Raw genomic sequence first — 21,603 nt, 5'->3', positions numbered from 1 at the left:
TGTTAATTATGTTCAGTTGGTTTAATGTGTCCATTTAAAATCATTATTTATTGGTTTTTTTGGTTAGATAATTTATCCATAGCTTTTAGTGAGGATTTAGTTCCCCTACCATGACTTTGTTTTTGTCAGTTTTTCCCTTTAGTTCTGTTGGTAGTTGTGTTATATAGTGCTCTTTGCTTGGAACAGATATACTGAGAATGTTATTTCTTGATGTAGTGTTGTATTTTTTAATATTTATAAAATGTCTATCTTTGTCTCCTCTTTTACTTCAGCACCCATTCTGGCTACACCTGCTTTTCTGTGGATGCCATTTGCTTAGAGAATCATTTTTCATCCTTTTACTTCAAGACTATATTTGTTTTCACAACTTAGATGTGTCTCCTAAAAGCATCATATGATTGGGTTTTGCTTTTTCATCTAATTTGCTAAGTGCCTTTTTATTGGTGAGTTTAGTCTATTTATATTTAAGGTAATTATTGATGTATGAGGATTTCCTATAACCATTTTTATTTTTATTTTTATTTTTTTAGCTAAAGAAACAGAGATGGAGAAAAAGACAGAGAGAGGGACAGATAGGGACAGACAGAAAGGATGAGAGAGAGATGAGAAGCATCAATTCTTCATTGTTACATTTTAGTTGTTCATTAATTGCTTTCTGTATGTGCCTTGACCAGGGGGGCTCCAACTGAGCCAGTGACCCCTTACACAAGCCAGCAACTTTGGACTCAAACCAGCAACCTTAGGCTTCAAGTGAGTGACCTAAGCCAGCAACCACGGGGTCATGTCTATGATCCCATGCTCAAGAGTGACTCCATGCTCAAGCTGGAGAGCCTGTGCTTAAGCTAGATGAGCCATACTCAAGCCAGTGACCTCAAAGTTTTGAACCTGGGTCCTCTGCATCCTATTTATTAAACTGCTTATTTGTGTTTTCTGTATCTTATTGAGTTTTTCCAGAACTACAATCTTGAATTCTCTTTCATTTAAATCATGTATTTTCATGTCTTGAAGTTAATTTACTGGAGATTTTATAAATTTTCTGTCTGAGATGCTTCATTACTTTGGTTAGTTTTGTTATTTGATGAATTCCTTCTCTGTCTGGACATCGATGTGAGAGTGGCAATTTTCTAACAGATTCATAGAAATCTTTTTATTGTTTTCTATAGGTGGTGCTGAAGCATTTTTGTTTGTTTGTTTGTTTCTCTTGCACATCTCTGGCTTTTCAGATCTCTAAGGGATTGCGGAAGGTGTCCTATGTTCTAGGAGGGTGCACATCTTCTCTCTAAGCCGGTAGCCTTGTTATCAGGGCACCAACTCTGCAGGGGAATATGCTGTCCCCTGCAGCCATTTGCTGTTGGCAGTGCAATAGCTATGAGTGGGAATGGGCTGAGCTGCAAGAATTTAGCTAGTGCCTTTGAATCTTTGTTTTCCCATAATGGTGATTGGCAGCTTCAGTGACCTCCCCTTTGTATCTCTCTCTTTCCCTGAGAGTAGTCCCAAAGTGCAACTGTCACTCAGAGAAAGGTATTTCTGTAGTTTCAGTTCTCAAGTCAGCAAATAATGTGCTCTGCAATCTGACACTCACTGTCGTAGATTCTTCTGGGTCCCAGGGCTAGCTCTAGGAGGGTGAAGGGATGCAGCTAAGCTCTATGGCTTTGTTTCTCTGTCTGGTGATAGTGACTGTCAGACAACTGTGGCCTCAGCTCTGACCTTCATTCCTGCCCAAGTCACTGGCTTTTGCCAGGCATCATACTGACCACTCTCACAGGAATGTTAATTGTATCTTTCTGCTTTTCCCAGCTGAAAGAAATGCCATCTCGACCTGATTCTTCCCCTCTCTGAGCTGAGACCGGCATGGGCTGTGACCCTGGCACTACGTCAGTTCTTCTTCCTTCCCACTTACTTGGTTTGCTTCCACATTCCCATTTTTGGATATTTCAATGCACTAATTTCTCAGATGTGTTAGTGTGTTGAGCAGGAATCCTTTGTTAAATTATAGCTCTTCAAGTTAAAACTTCAAGGGGATTTCTTAGGCCTCCCTTCCTCTGATGTCACTCCCTGAAGTTGTTCTCTTCTAGAAGCATAAATATGGGTATTGTTTTCTTATTCACTCAGTAACACTATGTGTTTTGATTCAAGCATTGAACCCATTTACATTTGGAGTGATTATTGATAGATATGTAGTTACTGTCATTTTATTTTTAATATTTTTTCTTTCTCTTTCTTCTCCTTCTTTTTCTTCTTCTAGAAGTGCCTTTTACATTTATTGTAATACTGGATCAGTGGTGATAAACTGCTTTAGCTTTTTCTTGCCTAGAAAGCCTTTTATTTTTATTTTAAAAATTTTAAATAATAGTCTTACTGGGTAGAGTGGTCTTGGCTGTAGGTTCTTGTTTTGCATCACTTGGTTTATTTTGTGCCAATTCTTTGTGTCCTGAAAGTTTTATGTTGAAAATTAGCTGACAGATTTATGGAAGTTTTTTTGTAGTTAATTTTTTTTTCTTGTTGCTTTAAAAAGTCTCTCTTCATTTTTAAACTCTGCCATTTTAATTATGATGTATCTTGGTGTGGGCCACTTTAGGTTCATCTTGTTTAAAATGCTTTTTGCTTCCAAGACTTGTGTTATCTTTTTCTTTCACAAAGTTAGGAATGTTTTCAGCTATTATTTTTTTAAAACAGTATCTCAATCCCTTGCTCTCTCTTTTTCTTCTGGTACCCTAATCATACATATTTTTTAGATAATTCTCATTAGGTTTTTTTTTTTCATTTCTTTTGCTCTTATGATTTGGTGTTTTTTGTTACCTTGTCTTTCAAATCATTGATCAATGCTCTGCTTCATCTTAACTGCTGTTGGTTTCTTCTAATTTATTCTCCATTTTAGTTACTTAATTATTTATTTCTGACTGGTTCTTTTATAAGGTTTTTACCCCCTTTTTATGTTTACTATCTCTTTGTTGAAGTTTTGCACTTAAGTCATCTATTTTTCCTCTAAGTTCATTGAGCATCCTTATAACCAGTGTTTTGAGCTCTGTATATGGTAGACTGATTGTTTCCATTTCATTTAGTTCAGTTCTAGAGATTCTTTTCTGTTCTTTCATTTAGGACTTGTTCTTATGTATTCCAATTTTAACTGCTATTCTGTGTTTATTTTTATGTATTATATTGATATATCTCTCAGTGCTGGTCAGGTGGCCTTATGTACTTGGTATCCTTTGGTGGCTTAGTGATAGTCTCAGTGATCATACGATCCAAGTGCTTCAGGCATGTCCCTTGTGTGAGTTGTGTGTGCCCTTCTGTTGTAGTTGAGCCTTAATTGCTAATGGCACATCAGTGGATTGGAATGACCCTCAGATTGGCTGTCAGGAACGGCCATGATCACAATATAGTAGCTTCTGTGCAGGCGCTTCCCCTGTAGAGAGGGATTTGCCCCAGTAGAATTTAGTGCCTGTAAAGACCTCCTTTTGATGTGCCACTTGTGAACTTAACTAACTTCACTATACTCTGTCTGGTATGGTCTTAAGTTGGCCACTGAATGTTATAGCTTTGAGGCTTCTTAAGCAGGACTCCAGTGCAGAACAATGTTAGATGCTGCCTATGACTGTCTCGGGGCTACCTGTTAGGAACTAAAAAGTGATCTGCAGATGGAGGCTGACTGTGGTGAGCCTAGATGTATGTGGAAGCAGACACACTGCAAATTGAAGGCAGCTGCCACCAGTGTCAGGTTGAGGCAGGTCAGCAAAAGGTCTAAGGCATGATGCAACCTGCTGCCAGCAGCCAGTTGACTGTATGTCTATAGAAGTAAATTTTTACTCATATTCATTTATGGACCTTCTGATTGCTAAAGCTAAAAATTGATTGACTAAGAATAGGAAAATGATCTGAAATAAATGATAACATTTTATAAACAGTAAAATTATTTTACACCATTAGCTTTTAACAATGAGAATAAACAAAAACTTATATGGCTAAAGATTAACAAGGGAGACTTAGAATTTAATTATTATTTTTGTTGTTGCAATAATGGTGGTATGTGTGCCTGTGTGTGAGTTTAAACCGGTACCATTCTATGAGACAGTAAAAGATACAGTATACTGGACTTTTGCTTATATGTTTCTAGGCCTTGCTTATATATTGACCACTTTTTCCAGACATTGTAAATTAAGGTTCACAGGAAAGCTTTAGCAGCATTTGATGAGAAACACAAAGATGAAAATATACTTATAAAGGGAAAGAATAGATATTATTTAGTTATTGTTAGAGAAAACAAAATAGAGATACTACTAAAGTAAAAAAAATTTAAATAATACATTTCAAAATTTTAACTAACAGTTCTATATCAAATATAGATCAAATAGTTTCTATTTATACTGAAGAAAAAAGACAATCTTTTATCAAAAAAAATATCATGAAATCTTAAAACAGTCTTGCCTGACCTATGGTAGTGCAGTGGATAAAGCATCTACCTAGAATGTTGAGGTGGCCAGTTTGAAACCCTGGGCTTGCCCTGTCAAGGCATATACAGGAAGCAACTACTATGAGTTGATGCTTCCTGCTTCTCCCCCCCACTCTCTAAAAACCAATAAATAAAATCAAAAGACATCTTAATACTCTGTGGAACAAAAAAGTGTGTTGATAGAAATCAGTATGATTATTTTTTTGGATGCTTTTTCTTAAAAATAATTCTGATGTTATGTCTAATAATTATAAAAGTAATTCTCTTTAAGGATAAGTGTTGGATGATATGATACATACAAATGTGAAGCCAATGCCCAAACCAGGGCCCATTTCTTACTGTGATCTTTTCCTCCTGGGCAGTGAAGGCTTCTTCAAAGTCATCATGCTTCTGAAGAAGGATTTCTACACTACCCAGGGAGTTTCCCAGGTCCTCATGTTCCAGAAAGGCCTGTAGAAGACAGAAACAACTCAGCTGTACTTCATTGGTGAATAACATTCCCTTTTAATATCTCTGAGAGAAGAACTAAGGAAGGATGTGAGAGAATTGGAGAGCAAAGTAGAAATTAACACAAAAAAGTATAGTAGCTACAGACTAATCTCAAACAGCAGGAACTTCAGACTTTCTTCCTAATCCTCGAATACAACTTTATCACCTTTGTCAATAGGTTTGTTTACATAGAATTCTCCCAATCAATGCAGGCACCATTGTAAATTCTCAAAGCTGTCTCAAGAAGACCATTCACATCTTCCAAGTAATCTCTGGTTAACTCTGCCTGACTCGTTACAGTTTCTTCTTCCTAACTCCTTTGCAATTTAATATTAATTTTTTCTTATGCTCAGTTGAGCTTAAAGCCTCTCTGCTTTGTATTTAGGTATTTTTCCATGCATTTGCCCATGAGGAAATAGTAAGAGTCTTATAGGGAGGGTCAATTTTTCTTTTCTTTGTGGTTCACTCTTCAGTTCCCAAGGCAAACTTAAAAAAGCAGAAGTGGTTTTAAGGGTAAGGATAGTAGTTATGGTGGTAAGTGAGGGGTGGAGAAATGGTTTTGGACACTTGCTGAACCCTTCTATTACCTCTTGTCTACTCATCCAACTGTCCACTTGCTCACTGTCGCGGTAGAATAGATGCAAGTCCAAGCACTGCTCAAACTGATGCTGACGTTTGTCCCACAGTTCCATCAGGGCAGTCCAGTTGTTGTGAAGTATTGCCATCTTTGGAAAAGAAGAGTTAATGTGCCAGGAAGGCATTTAATTAATTTATCTTATTCTACATTACTGTACATTTAATAAATGCAGGACTTTTTAATTTATTTTTCTTAAGTGAGAAGCAGGGAGGCAGAGAGACAGACTCACACATGCACCCAACTGGGATCCACCTGGGAAGCCCACTAGGGGACGATGCTCTGCTTATGTGGGGGCATTGCTCCCTTGCAACTGGAGCCATTTTAGCACCTGAGGCAAGGCCATGGTGCCATCCTCAGCACCAGGGCCAACTTGTTCCAGTGGAGCCTTGGCTGTGAGAGGGGAAGAGAGAGATAAAGAGAAGGGAAAGGAGGAAGGGTAGAGATGGTTGCTTCTCCTGTGTGCTCTGACTGGGAATTGAACCCGGGACATACACACACCGGGCTAACGCTCTACCACTGAGCCCATTGACCAGGGCCTAAATGTAGGACCTTTTGAAGGATAAAAAAATGATCAGGAAATGGGCTTTTCTCTTTAGGCTCCAATATCTGAGTGAATAACTGTAGTATAGGAAAAATGGGATAAATACCATAAAATATGTACAGCACATTTAATATGCTTAAATAAACAAGAAAAATATTAATTCTGATTGAAAGAGCCAAGAAGTACAAATATGGCAAGGATATATACCAAACAAATATTTAAAGGGTGCTGAGTGTTATCTTGATCAGGATTGTAGGACATAATGCCATGAACAAGTAATTACTCTAAGTAATTGTTAGATTATAGAAAAACTGCCTCAGAGAAAAGTGAAGTGCCTTAAAAAAGTGGACATTTGATAAACTGTAAATTCATAGAGCACTTAAGTTATCAGATTGAGAATTCTGCATTCCATTTTGAAAGCAAATAAGAACCATTAAGGAAAGTGAACAGTGACATTATCAAACCCATAAAAAGCCTGTTTTTTGTCCAAGCATCTACCCAAGAAATTCCAGTGTATTACTACACCTGTTGTGTTAACTCCATCAAAAAGACAGCACATATTTTCAGAACCCTAGGATAATAGGTAGGTTTTTAAGAACTTAGGGTTTTACTATCCCTTTGGCAGAATATTGTTAATAATAAAACCCATATTAATATTTCCATAGAGTAATGGGATGATTCAAATTATTGTTCTCAACCTTATTCATCACACACCACTGGAGGATGTACTTGGAATGTAATGAAATGCAAGGTAGCTTGCAAATAATGTTTTAATGATCATCTTAAACAGTTCTTCTGAGTTTGTGACTGGAGCAAAATTTCTCTCAGGGATCAGAGGGTTGAGATGAGCCTCTAAGAGGTTAGACTGATGGCAAACCCGATTTTTTATTTAGTAGAATTCTGAATGTTCAAAGCTTTCCTGTTACATAACGTGAGTTTGAAAAACACAGAAACAGGAAGATCGGTTTTATTTGAGATTGTACTGAGGAGAAAAGAAAAGGCACATGTGCCACGCATCTTAAAGAACCTAAAGATAAATGAGATGCAGTCCTCACAAAATTGACAATCTAGAAATGAGCATGAGGAAGTAATAAAACAGAATGTGTGTGACAAAGAAAAATGGTATGGATGTTTCAAATTAGGTAGAACATATATTGATTAAATTAGATAGGTTGATGAAATAAAGATTCAGAGGTAAGGAACATCAATCTTATCCTGAGAATTTAAAATTACTCAATTTAGCTAAAGCAATATCTGAAAGAAGCAGGGTGAAAGTTGGGTTCATATAACTAGTATCTTTATATGACACATGTCCTCTTTCCATTTAGAGATTATCATATTATTATGAGAGTAACTGAGGGCTAAATATGCATCAAAATTTCACAAATTCTGTTAAACCAATTACCTTTCCCGAAATTTCATCAGAAGCATCGTGACTGACATCCAACAAGCCTTGCCCAGTTTCATAAGCAGATTGAAATCGGTCATCATAAGAGTCAATCTCATGCTGTGGTCAGAAGATAAAATGTCTTAAAATGAGCAAGAAACATTCTGATATTCTTGGAACTTCTTTTTTTCTCATATTGGAGAGAAGTTTTCCCTTTACCTTATGTTGCTGATGCCTATCCAGTAGGGCTTCCCCTCCAGCCACATCTGTAGGCAGTTCATCAGCATTGATCAGAGCCGTCTTCTCCTTCATCCAGCCTGAGAGTTCATCATAGTCAGATAAGAAACGTTGGTACCTGTGGGAAAGGTCAGGTAAAGGTCAAGAAGGAGAAACCAGATGTAAACTGACTTTGGACAGACAGTTAAGGTTGGGTTGAGCTAAAGGTGCAATATGCTCCTTGCCCTAATTCTGCCCCCCTTCCTCTGTTGTACTACTTCCTGTCCCTTTAATGGCACAGGTTGTAAGTTCTTTTGCTCTGGGTTGTGTAGTTCTCGGATAGATGTGTCACTCTGTGATAAGGCACATAGGTATTACATCTCAAACATTACAGGGTCACACATACCACAGAGGCACTTGAAGTAAAGTACTTCCAATGAGACCAATAAATAAACACATAATATATTAATGACTAGAAGCACCTTGTGAGAAGGAGGAACTAGTATTAGGGTGAGGAGTTAACTCTTAACCCTATTAATAAAAATAAATACACAAACACAATTCAAAAAAATTAAATGCTGACCCTGGCCGGTTGGCTCATGGTTAGGGGGTCAGCCTGGCATGTGGATGTCCCAGGTTTGATTGCCAACCAGGGCACACAGAAGTGACCATCTGCTTCTCTACTCTTCCCCCTCTCCCTTCTTATCTCTCTCTTCTTCTCCTGCAGCCAGGGCTCCACTGGAGCAAATTGGCTTGGACGTTGAGGATGGCACCATGGCCTCGCCTCACCTCAGGCACTAAAATGGCTCCTGTTGCAACAAAGCAACTGTCCCAGATGGGTAGAACATCTACCAGGTGGATCCAGGTTGGGCGCATGCAGGACTCTGTCTTTCTGCCTTTCTGCTTCTCACTTAAGAAAAATACAGCCTGACCAGGCAGTGGCACAGTGGATAGAGCATAGGACTGGGATGCAGAGGACTCAGGTTTGAAACCCCAAGGTTGCCAGCTTGAGCGTGGGCTCATCTGGTTTGAGCAAGGCTCACCAGCTTGAGCCCAAAGTCTTTGGCTTGAGTAAGGGGTCACTCACTCTGCTGTAGCCACCTGGTCAAGGCACATATGAGAAAGCAATCAATGAACAACTAAGGAGCCACAACAAAGAATTGATGCTCCTCATCTCTCTCCCTTCCTGTCTGTCTGTCCCTATCTGTCCCTTTCTTTGATTCTCTATCTCTTTCACTAAAAAAGGAAAATACAAAAAAATTTAAATGCTTACCATTTAATTTAAAATTATAACATTAAAATATATAGCATTTTCTAGTGATTTAATGACTGGCCATACAATTAACTACTGAAATGATACCCAGTTTTTTGACAAGCTAACCCACATTCAGGAAATAATTCTATATTTAATTTTATTCTCTTCAGTTTGGAAGATTCTTTTAGTTCCTTAGTTAGGACCAAGATTTTGACTTTTTTTTAACTGCTTTTTTAGCTCCATGGGCCACTTCATAGCATCTTACAACTAAACAAACAGAGGAAAACAAAAAATGTGCAGGTGAACAGAGTTGTCATGCTAAGTATTATTTCATCCTGCAAAAGACTTCTCTTGGAAAACTAAAACTTCTTTTGCCTCTACTGAGCAGGCAGGAGGTCTGGGTCCCTCACCATTCTACTATTTCATCCTTTATTTATACTTTCAGTATTATGCCTAGATCTTGTAGAGATAAGTAGAATAATAGAGAGGAGAGATTCTGCACCAAAAAGAAGCCTTCAGCTTTGCATATCTGCTGGTTGCCAAGGCACGAATGTGCTCCCAGTTGGAGATCAGGTCCTCTTTCATCTGCTGGATCTGAGATGCATCTGAAGGATGGGAAAGCTTCAACTTGTCTGCTTTGGCACATAACTCCTTGACCTGTAGGATGAAAAAGAAAAGAAACCTAGTGAGAAATTTAAGCACTCTGATTTCTCCTGGTAAAGTTTTATTGGAGTGATGCAATAAAACAGCCATATAAATAATAATAATTTATTAATACATACTTATTGGTATCCTTAGATTAATGTATTAATATACTATATTAATAATAATTTACTGAGCACTTTTTGTCTCTCTGCTAAGCAATTCACATACATTTTTTGGATTTCTAGTCTTCCTTTAGTAATATTATAAAGTACAATGTATTCCTAGTCCCCTTTCATGTAAAAACTGAGAGGTAAATATTTTATTTGCTCAATATCACTCAGCTAATAAGTGTCAGAAACAAGGTTTAGATTTAAGTCTTCCCTTTACCAACTTCTATATGGTTTCCATAAATATTATTGTAAGAATCAGAAAGATATTTCTACTTAGGACAAAAATATGCCAGTAATGCTAGCTCATTTTGAGCACAGTTCCTGAGGAGCAGAGTTACCAGGGCAAAACTATGGATATAAGTGACTTTCTACATGTTATCATTGGTCCTTCAATTAAACCTAACTAAAATCAGGTATTGTGTTGGACATGATTTTCAACTCATATGGCACAAAATTTTTTTTTATTGTTCATTGATTGCTTTCTTTTCTTTTAAATTTTATTTAGAAAATTAAATTTTACAGAGTGACACTGATACAAGAATTTTTAAAACATACAATACTTGACTATTTAGTCAGGGGCAGTGACCTCTTTTTCTTCAGATTGTTAAATTAAAAAAATAAAAATGACAACATCCAACAAAACAATAGCTGTTCAGTATGCATACCCTATCTTGAACATAAATCTATAGGCTATATAATAGAATTGCATCTTACTGGTCATATCACATAATAAAGTTGTGTCTGATTGATTAATTCTTGGTACCAGAAGTCCTATATACAAGTATAGGCACCTAATTTTTTTTAAAAAAATTTTATTTATTCATTTTAGAGAGGAGAGAGAAAGGGAGAGAGAGAGACAGAGAAGAAGAGAGAGAGGAGAGAGAGACAGAGAGAGAAGCTGGGGAGGAGCTGGAAGCATCAACTCCCATATGTGCCTTGACCAGGCAAGCCCAGGGTTTCGAACCAGCGACCTCAGCATTTCCAGGTCGATGCTTTATCCACTGCGCCACCACAGATCAGGTGGCACCTAATTTTTTAAGAAGCTCCTTGGAACAAAAAGGTAAGTAAATACTATATATTATTACTTCTTGCAATTCAATCAAAATTATGCCTATTTTTATCATATCAGCAAAAAATATATTTTTGGTGTACCACAGAAGTTTATTAATTAGTTATGTGTGACATGAGATGAAAAAGGTTGAAAACTTCTGGTTGAGGGTTAAGGTTTCATTACTATTATTCATCAACCATGGGATTTTATTATTAGAAAAAAGACCAAAAACAAAAATGAGCAAGAATAAAAGAAATAGAATGATAGAATGGTCTTTAGAAAATGGATCCAGGGATAGAGCTATAACTAAAACACACTGAGTGAGTATATTCCTGTGGGCTGACTCAGCTGTGGACACTTGGGAGTAAGGGTTTAAGTTATGGTGAAAGTCACAGGAGAAAGAAGTAAGGATGGGAATTATTCAGAATACAAGCTTGTTCCAAATTCTAGCATGCCTATGTCTACTTCCGTAGGTGTTGGAGCTGAGGCTTTTTCACCTTTCAGAAGAAAACCCAAAGGTGTGTTTAGTAATGTGCTTCAAATGTCTCTGAATTTATCATAAAAGGGGGAAAAGAAATTTCTTTCCTTATCCACTGAGTAATAGACAAAAATGAAGTGTGGAAAACAAAGGCTCTTAACATGAATAATTTTTGGCAAAACTTACTTTCTCTAAAACAAAGAGACTTTTAGCAGAACTTACTTTTTCTGAAAAGACTCTCTATTCCTGGCCTTGATGCTGGTTTCCCAGACTATGGCCTTGGGCTAGCTTTGCAAAGTTGCAGGTGTTCTCAGAATATTTCTCCCTGAATTAACCCTATAGATAAACATTGTAAGAAAGCTTATTTCACTGCTTTGTTTTACTGCTATGCTTCTTCTCCTCCCCATTCCTCAGTTAGTATGTATTTTCCCTTTAAAAGCTAGCCCCAAACTCTGTTCCCCTCCACACTGAATTGAGCGACTTAGGTCTCCATGCAGTTGTGCAGCTGGTTAATTAGACTCCTTAATTTCTTAATTTAGTTAATTGATTGTGTGTGTGGCAAGACGTTTGTTTCTCGCTGATCTGATACAACAAAAGAATCAGGATTCAGCTGCAACAAAAGAAAGTGTGATTAGATGAAGGAAAGACTCTGATTACAGGATACTAAGTGAAATTAAAAAACCATTCTCAGATTTATCTTGTTTTTTGTTTTTTTAATAATAAAATATAATTTAAAAAATATTTTATTTTATTTTATTTGGCTGTGTGGATCATGAAAAGCTATGGGTTGTTCTGAAAAATGGATACATCTCAGCACTTGAGTGTCCTGATATGTAACCTGTATCGTGGACAGAAAGGCCCTGTCAAGACAGAATATGAAGGACAGAATTGTTTCTTATGATGCAAAGATATCAGACAAAAGAGCATTTTCCCCCCTATTTGTTTAAACTGTAAACATATATGTTGGTATCTAAGAAGATATCATATAGAAAACTGGGCTAGATGCAGAGTAATAGTGAAAATTAGTGAAATATCAATAAGTGAAGATATGCAGATGATATCATCTAATTGACAGAAAGTAGCAATGATTTGAAACAACTTCCAATGTAAGTGAAAGAAGAAAGTATCTAAGTGAGACTGCATGTGAATGAAGAAGAAAAAAAATCATTACTATAGAAGAAACACACAACTTTAACATAGACAATAAAAACACTGAAATTGTTAAAGCCTTTGCTCACCTTGCTTCAGTCATCAATTCAAATGGATACTGAAACCAAGAAATTTAAAAAAGGCTGAGACTTAGAAGGGGAGCTAGAAAAAAATTAGGTAAGATTAAGCAAAGATGTGTCATCAGAAACCAATGCTAAGACAATGTACACGCCCCCATATTCTCAATTACTATGTACAGATGTGAAAGATAGACATTTGACAAGAACCATTTTATTCACTTAAAATATGGTATTGGAAGATAGCTCTACATATACCTTGGGCTGTGATAAATATGAATAGGTAGGCAAATTAAGCCTGAAACATTGCTTGACAAAAACAACAAAACTGAAGTTACCTTAATTCTGACACATCATTAAAATGTAAGATTTTTTTTACAAAATACAGTAATGCTTGGAAAATGGTATCAGGAAAAGAGAAAGATCAAATATGACATGGAAGCAGTAGTGAGATTCAGCGATTTGCACAGGTTTGGCAGAACCGATATTTAATTTTTTTTTTTTTTAGTTTAAAATGGCACTTGTAATCAGCATTCTCTCTAAGGTGAACAACTGGGAGCCGCCCAATGTGGAAATCACAAATTTACATTCTTTACTCTTTTTTAACATTTATCTGTGCAAGAACATATTCTAAGCATGCATAGTAATGTTCATTCCATCCATAGGTGAAAAAAAATTGCAAGTGAGGATGCCAATCAAGAAGCAATATGGATAATCTACTAGTAGAATATTCAACAACCTAGAGGAAATGAATAAATTCCTAGAACTATAAAATCTTAGACAGAGTCACAAAGAAATGGAAAACCTAAACAGACTTTTATAAGCAGGGAAGAAATAGGAACAACTATCAAAAACTTCCCCAAAAACAAAAGTCCAGGACCAGATGGCTGGTGAATTCTACCAAACATTCAAAGACAATTTGGTACCTATCTTTCTCAAAGTCTTCCAAAAAAGTAGAAGTATTACTTCTCAACACATTTTATGAGGCCAACATAATACTTATACCAAAACCTGGCAAAGACAACACACAAAAAAAAGAGAACTAAAGACCAATATCTCTAATGAATACAGATGCAAAAATCTTAAACATAATACTAGCAAACTAAATACAACAACACATTAAGAAAATAATACATCACAATCAAGTGGGATTCATTCCAGGAGCACGAGGATGGTTCAACATACTGAAATCAATCAACATAATAACATTATACATCAACAAAACAAAAAACAAAAATCATATCATGCAGAAAAGAATTTGATAAGATACAACATCCTTTTATGTTTAAGACACTCAATAAAATTGGAACAGAAAAAAAGTACCTCAACATAATAAAGGCCATATATCACAAACCATTAGTTAATATACTAAATGGTTAAAAAAAATGAAGGCTTTTCCTTTAAAATCAGAAATAAGACAAAGCTGCCCACTCTCTTCACTCTTATTCAACATACTTCTGGAAGTTTTAGCCAGAGTGAACAGACAAGAGAAAAAAATAAAAAGCATCCATATTGGAAAAGAAGTAATTAAGGTAATACTTTTTGCAGATGACATGATCCTGTATATAGAAAACTCCAAAGACTCCACCAAAAACTATTAGAAACAATACACCAATACAGTAAAGTCACTGGATATGAAATCAATATACAAAAGTCCACTGCTTTCTTATATGCCAACAATGAAACATCAGAAAATGAACACACACACACACACACACAATTTCTTTTACAATTGCAACAAAAAATAAAATACCTAGGAATAAACTTAACAAAAGATATGAAGGACTTATACACTGAAAACTATAAAACACTATCGAAAGAAGTTGAAAAAGACACAATAAAATGGAAAAATATTCTATGTTTATGGATTGGAAGAATCAACATAGTTAAAATGGCCATATTACTCAAATAAACATACAAAATAATGCATCCCCATAAAAATCCCAATGTCACTTTTTAAAAGAAATAGAACAAGAAATCACCAGGTTTGTATGGAACAATAAAAAACCCCAAATAGCCAAAGCAATACTAAGAGAAAAGAATGAAGTCAGAGTTATCACACTACCTGACTTCAAATTATATTATAGACCCACAATATCCAAAACAGCATGGCATTGGCAGAAAAACAGACATATAGACCAATGGAACAGAATTGAGAGCTCAGAAATAAAGCCACATATATATGGACAAATCATCTTTGAGAAAGGAGCCAAAAACACACAATGAAGAAAACGAAGCTTCTTCAATAAATCATGCTGGGAAAGTTGGAAAGCCCCATGCAAAAGAATGAAACTTGACTACAGTTTGTCTCCCTGCACATAAATTAATTCAAAATGGATTAAAGACCTAACATAAAAGAAAACTAAGCTCATGGACCTTGGCCATAGAGAACATTTGATGAATTCAATTCCAAAGGCAAGGGGAGGAAAAAAGAACATGAATGTGACTATATCAAACTAAAAAGCTTCGGCACAGCAAAAGAAACTGATAATGGAACAAAAAGGTAGCTAACCAAATGGGAGATAATATTTGCAAACAACAGCTCCGATAAGGGGTTAATAATATCCAAAATATATAAAGAACTCACAAAACCTAGCAACAAACTAGCAACAATCCAATTAAAAAATGGGGGGAGTACCTGAACAGACACTTCTCCCAAGAGGACATACAAATGTCCAACAGATATATGAAAAGATGCTCATCTTCAATAGCTATTCGAAAAATGTAAATCAAAACTACAGTGAGATATCACCTCACACCTGTTAGATTGGCTATTATCAACAAGACAGTTATTAACAAGTGTTGGAGAGGCTGTAGAGAAATTCAAACTCTTATTCACTGCTGGTAAGAATGTAAATTAGTACAACCATTATGGAAGAAAGTATGGTGGTTCTTCAAACTCAAAAACTTTGGTACGTAAAGACACATGCACCCCCATGTTCATCACAGCATTTTTCACAGTGGCCAAGACATGGAAACAACCAATGTGTCCCTCAATAGAGGATTGGATAAAGAAGATGTAGTACATATATATAATAGAATACTACCAACCATAAGAAATGAATGACATAGTGACATTTATGACAACACAGATGAAACTTGAGAACATTATGCTGAAGGAAATATGTAAATCAGAAAATGCTAAGAACTATATGATTTCACACATACATGGTATATAAAACTGAGACTCATGGACATAGATAAAAGTGAAGTGGTTAACAGGGGGAAAGGGACGTGGGAGGGGGTGTGTGAGAAGGAGTGGAGGTGAAGGGTGTAAAGGGAAACAAATATAAGGTGACAGAAAATTATTTGACTTTGGGTGATTGGTATACAACATAATGAACAATTCAAATGCTATAGAAATGTTTACCTGAAACCTGCGTACTCTTATTGATAATTGTCACCATGTTAAAGTTAATTTTGTAAATAAAATTTAAAAATTTTTTTAAATAAAACAATATGGAAATACCTTTAATAACAGTTTTATTGTTTATTGTCAGGTATTATTAAATATTTTTATTAATATTTTAAAACCCTTTCTTATAACATCATCTAGTTTTATGTACCTCTTTTATTGTTGTTATTTAAATATTAAACACATGAAATAATAAACTACCTTTCAGTATGTCATTGTTTTAATACTTAAAATGGTCATTAGGTGTTCCTGGCCATTTGGCTCAGTGGTAGAGCATCGGCCTGGCATGTGGAATTCCTGTGTTTGATTCCTGGTCAGGGCACATAAGACAAGCAACCATCTGCTTCTCCAGCCCTCTTCCTTCTCTCTCTAACTCTCTCTCTCTCCACACTGCCCCCCATAGCCATGGCTCAATTAAGCAAGTTGGCCCTGGGGCACTGATGATGGCACCATGGCCTCTCCTCAGGTTCTAAAATAACCCAGTTGCCAAACAATAGAGCAACAGCCCCAATGGGCAGAACATCGCCCCCGAGTGGGCATGCCAGATGGATCTCAGTCAGGGAGCATGCAGGAGTCTATCTTTCTGCTTCTAATAAATAATAATAATAATAATAACAACAACAACAAATAATAAAACAGTCATTAGGGCACAGAACTCGTTAAATAACTTGAATCCCACCACTGGATGGATTGACTCCATAAAAAAACAAAACAAAATATATACCTGAGTTTATAGGAGCTGAGCAAGGCTGTTAAAGACAGGCCATTGTGAACATCATTTATTTATAGGGTCTCCAGGAATTGAATCCAAATCAATGGCACATAACATATATATATAATATTTACACATAGATTTAAATAAAATAATTTTTTAAATAAATGATATTTAATGTTCAAATACAAGTTAGAGCTAGAATGAGGAGGTATGTTCAAGAATCACAAAATTTCTATTTCACTGAATAGTAAATTTACTTTGTCCTCTGGAGGCAAGATGACCACTAAATACCTCTTCTAGTTAAAAAGGCCTGCCATTCTTCCAACAGTGGCTTACCTTGTCATCCATAACTGCAAGGTTCCGCTCAAGTCCCTTGTGACTGTGAAACAATGCCTCAGAGCTAACAAGGTCTTTACCATAGTCCTCAGAAGTAAGTTGAGGTTCCTTCTCCTTGATCCACTGGATAGCTTCAGTCACATCCCTGCCAGACATCCACATGAGCTCCAACAAAAAACATAGCAGGTATTCCAGACAAGGTTCCAACTTAATTTATCCATTAGAAATTACCCTATCTTCCTAAACACTAGCAAAAACTAATGAAAAGAGTACACAGCAATGCCTGACCAGGTGATGGCACAGTGAATAGAGCATTGTCTTGGGAGTCTGAAGACCCAGGTTTGAAACCCTGAGGTCACCAGCCTGAGCATGGGCTCATCCAGCTTGAGTGTGGACTCATCAGTTCGAGCATGAGATTATAGACATGACCCCGTGGTTGCTGGCTTGACCTCAAAGGTCACTGGCTTGAAACCCAATGTCACTAGCTTGAGCCCAAGGTCACTGCCTTGAGCCAGGGGTCACTGGCTTGGCTGGAGTCCCCCTGGTCAAGGCACATATGAGAAAGCAATCAATGAACATCTAAGGTGCTGCAACAAAAAGTTGATGCTTCTCATCTCTCTCCTTTCCTGCTGTCTGCACCTATCTGTCTCTCGCTCTTTCTCCTTCTACCTGTCTCAAAAAAAAAAAAAAAAAAGAAAGAAAAAATCACACAGCAAGGTCCAACCTAGTTTACCCACTTAGAAATGACCTTCCTACACATTAACAAAAAAACAATGTAAAAGAGTTCTTTCTTTTAAAAGTTTTCATAGAGATATAGAGACCTGGACATAATTGAGCCTCCCCATATATTTCCCATATTTGGGTCAACACTTCATGAATATCATTCTTCTTCCCAGCTCCACCTTCCATCCCCATTCAATTCTTAATCTGCTTTCCTTGCCTTTCCAGGGCTTCCATCACTAATTCACTAGTGCTATATTCATTGCTTTGGGCTCCAGCCACCACAAACTTGGCTCTAGAGTGGGTTACAGTTTTTTTTTAAAAAACTACCCTTTCTATCATTCTCTTAAAGGTAAGCCTGTGATTTTCTTTGAGGCCTTGACCACTAATGCTAACAGTAAACAGAATATGATGCTATTGCAGAGTTTCCTGTAAGGCAGTGTCCAGACTCATACCTTTTGAATCTCTGGAGGTCTGCAGCATTGGACAGTGTTTTCTGTCGCTGGAGAGCCAGACCATGGAGACGCTCCCAGGCAACATTTACCTCTTCCTGCTTTAACTTAATCAAAGGCAGCTGAGGGTGGTTCTCCTTTGAGAGGAAAAAATGCTGGAGTTATCCAAATGTGAGATTATTCCATCATTTAAACTCTTCTCATTTCAAACTGGTTCATACTTTTCAGAAGTGAAGAATGACTATATGGCTAGATATTGAAATTAACTTTAGCCATGCTCCTTAGATCTAATCTGATCTACATTTTCAATAATCTAGAAATCCAAACTGCCCGATATCATATCTTTTGCTCACAGCATTGGTCTAGCCTACTAAACAGGGTGCCCAACCATGATGTTATTTTCAGAGTTCTACCTTACTGATGTTTTCAGGAGAAAATCCTGAAAACAAAAAAACAAGTAAAAAAAAAAAGAAAAAAATCATTTTTGTGAAATATGACTTAATCTTCCAAACTAGTTCTGTATTTCTTAAATCTTTTGGGGTCATAACACCTTTGAAAATGAGATGAGAACAATTTTCCTCTACCCAGAATTATACACAAATGCATATACATTTAATTTTGCAAAAAAAATTATATTTATACATTTTTGGAAACCACCTAAAGCAATGAGATTTATAAATACTACATTAATTTAGCAGCATCAGCCTATTTTGATACTTGGAAATTTTGAATAGTTCCCACAGGGCCATCTCCCTGGTCTTCCTGTCCCTGTTTCTTTCCATTTCCTTTTCCATCCTGAAGCCTCTCCAGATGGAATTTTCTACATTCTCCTTTCTGAGTGTGTTGCCCTTTGTAGCTGTATGAGCCCTACTTCAAAAGAGCAAGAAACAAACTCAATTTTAGATTAATCCTTATTACGGTAGATTAGAAAAAGTAGACACATTATTTTGCCATGAGATCTTCCTTTTAAGAGGTAGATTCTATTACCTCATGCATTGTATCTGGTTTGGCCTGTGATTTGTTTACTAATAGAATGTGGCAGAAATGATATTCTATTAGCGCCAGCACTTAGGCCTCAAGAAGCATTTTAGCTTCTGTTCTTACCTTGTAGGAACACTGACACAAAGAAAGTATGAGCTACTGAAATATAAGACTATATGGAAAAAGCCTTGATTATCCTTGTTAAGGCCCCAGAGATGAGAGTGAGTCCATTTTAGATCCTCCACCTTAACTGAATCACCACATAACTATCGCAACTTAATACCAGGTGAGTTCAGGAGAACTGCCCAGATCAACAGCTAATTCATTGAATTATGATTCAGTGAATCTGAGTCATTGAGTCATGGAAAAAATAAGAGATTTGTTGTTCTAAGTTTTGTGGCAGTTTGTGACAACAATAAATAAAAATTGCTACAAGAAAAAGATGGTGAACAGAAAAAATTTAGGAACCATTGGAAATGTAACCCAGAAAAAAAATTTGAGAAATAGGTTATTTTTTCCTACTTTAGTATTCATTCATTCTGAAACCTGGGTACCAACTTATAAAAGTATTTCCCATTATAAAACTGTAGTGATAATAAAACCATAATGGAAAAAGCATAACTTTTCTAGTTTTTTTGTATATCATATACATATGAAATCAGACTGGCTTCTCGGTTTTCTTGCATATAATAGGTTTATTCATTCACATACTGAGTATTTGTCTGCTAAGATATTGATATTGAGCAACATTAATGTATTTTCTTAAGAACCTAAGGTTAAATCCGCTTCCTTTCCCTCTGTGCCCACATAAAAATCATATATAATGACATCATATATATTATAATAGGCCACCATTAATTTATATCTTTTGCTAATTTATTCTGATTCTTCATGAAGAAAGAGTGCTGCATAAACATGAGTAATCAGTGTACTGCACAGTGCAGGAGTTACTTCATTGTATATGTAATTTCTCTATACACACGCACTTACTCATACCTCCATTTTCATGTAATGGCAAAGTATGGATCCAGAGAGAAGAAACTGATTTGGGCATGTTATTCCAGAGACATACATCCCTCTATTTTCTCACAATGTCCAATATACCTCACGCCCCACCCTGGATTAGCCAGAAGTTTTTCTTTAAGATTAGAACCCTATATTTGGATCAACTCTTTTGCTCTCCACCTCACCTCAGCACACTGGTTAGCATATTGGTTCACTCCATCCACTTTCCCCTTTCTTGCTGTCAGGTCCACTTGGAACTCTTCAAATTTCTTATGCAGAACCTCTGTGCGTTCCCAGTCCTCACCCAGTTCTACTGATGTCACTATGGCCTCCTGTAGACACAGAAAATTCTATTGAATCATCAGCAAAGATTTACTAATTCCTTCAACTAAAATGTCTTAAATCCATGCCTGCTTTCCTAGGATAACTCAGAAGAAGATACAGGTAGAACCTGGGAGAACCATTTCTAAAAAAAAAAGCCAAATGTAAAAGTATATTTCCTAGGGTGTCACCTTGGCCCAGAGGACAGTGCTCTTTGGGGTAATCCTTCACAGCAATCAGGGATATTGTTGGGCAGAGCCCATGGAAGCACCCCTTATGTTTTAGAACAAAAAAATAAATTTATCTGGGTTCTACTCAAATCAATATACTGAATATCTACAAAATCACTGTGCTAAGTAAACACTTGCTTGTACAAGTCTTCAGTCTTAACCCTAGTATTAATCTTCAAGTATTTAGAAAAAAAAGAAACGTCATAGTTATAGGCACTGAAAAACACGAGCTAAGGAAAGAGCTGGCAATACTGTCAGCTTGGACCTAGTGTAGGAGTAAAAATGGAAGATGGAGTGTAATATCATGGAAAGTATGAGAGGGACAAGCCTAGATTATCTTCCAGTGCACAATTTTCATGTAAATCTTGTCTTCTTCATATTCAGAATCATAATTTAAACTTACCTTCTCCCTTACAATGTTAACAATCTCTAGAATGTCCCCTAAATCTTAGCCAAAGTTTCTTCTTCTTCTAAGGAACAAAGTACAGGAATAGACGCCTACCTTTTTTATTAATAGCTTATATTAAATTTCTTTGGAAGCCCGGCATAAAGGGCTGAGAAGTCCTAAATACATACTGTTTAGTTTTATACCTTGTCTCCAATCCACTCCAAGATGTCTGCACACTCCTGTAAGTACTGCTGGAGCTTCAGGGTCTGCAGAAGGAAGGAACCCTTCTCTTGCATCAGCTCTATCAGCAGGTCCCACAGGTGGCGCAATTCCTCCAGATGGACCTTTGGGGAAAAGAGGAAAAACTACTAAAACACAGAGGCTACGGAGTAGGTGCAGATTCAGAGACTTGTGCAGAGAGGGACCTAGATAAAAATGTTCCTTTCCATTCACTTGTGCGTTAACTGTTCAACTAGTATTTAAAAGAGAACATAA

General features: G+C 36.5%; 1 protein-coding gene across 1 annotated transcript in view; it reads right to left on the bottom strand.

The window, feature by feature from the left end:
- SPTA1 (spectrin alpha, erythrocytic 1) overlaps positions 1 to 21,603 on the bottom strand; it is a 134,266-nt gene that overhangs the window by 107,330 nt on the left and 5,333 nt on the right. Inside the window, exons 4-12 of the mRNA XM_066366089.1 lie at positions 21,312 to 21,452; positions 20,355 to 20,501; positions 18,187 to 18,320; positions 17,012 to 17,156; positions 9,478 to 9,632; positions 7,724 to 7,859; positions 7,523 to 7,624; positions 5,527 to 5,664; positions 4,790 to 4,900 (exon numbers count right to left, since the gene is read on the bottom strand). Of these exons, the coding sequence (XP_066222186.1) occupies positions 4,790 to 4,900; positions 5,527 to 5,664; positions 7,523 to 7,624; positions 7,724 to 7,859; positions 9,478 to 9,632; positions 17,012 to 17,156; positions 18,187 to 18,320; positions 20,355 to 20,501; positions 21,312 to 21,452 (1,209 nt within the window). The remainder of the gene's footprint in view (positions 1 to 4,789; positions 4,901 to 5,526; positions 5,665 to 7,522; positions 7,625 to 7,723; positions 7,860 to 9,477; positions 9,633 to 17,011; positions 17,157 to 18,186; positions 18,321 to 20,354; positions 20,502 to 21,311; positions 21,453 to 21,603) is intronic.

Source organism: Saccopteryx leptura, chromosome 2 (assembly GCF_036850995.1).
Source record: "Saccopteryx leptura isolate mSacLep1 chromosome 2, mSacLep1_pri_phased_curated, whole genome shotgun sequence".
NCBI lineage: Eukaryota > Metazoa > Chordata > Mammalia > Chiroptera > Emballonuridae > Saccopteryx > Saccopteryx leptura.
Note: the sequence above shows the minus strand (reverse complement) of the source record. Positions and strands in the feature narration are given on the sequence as shown.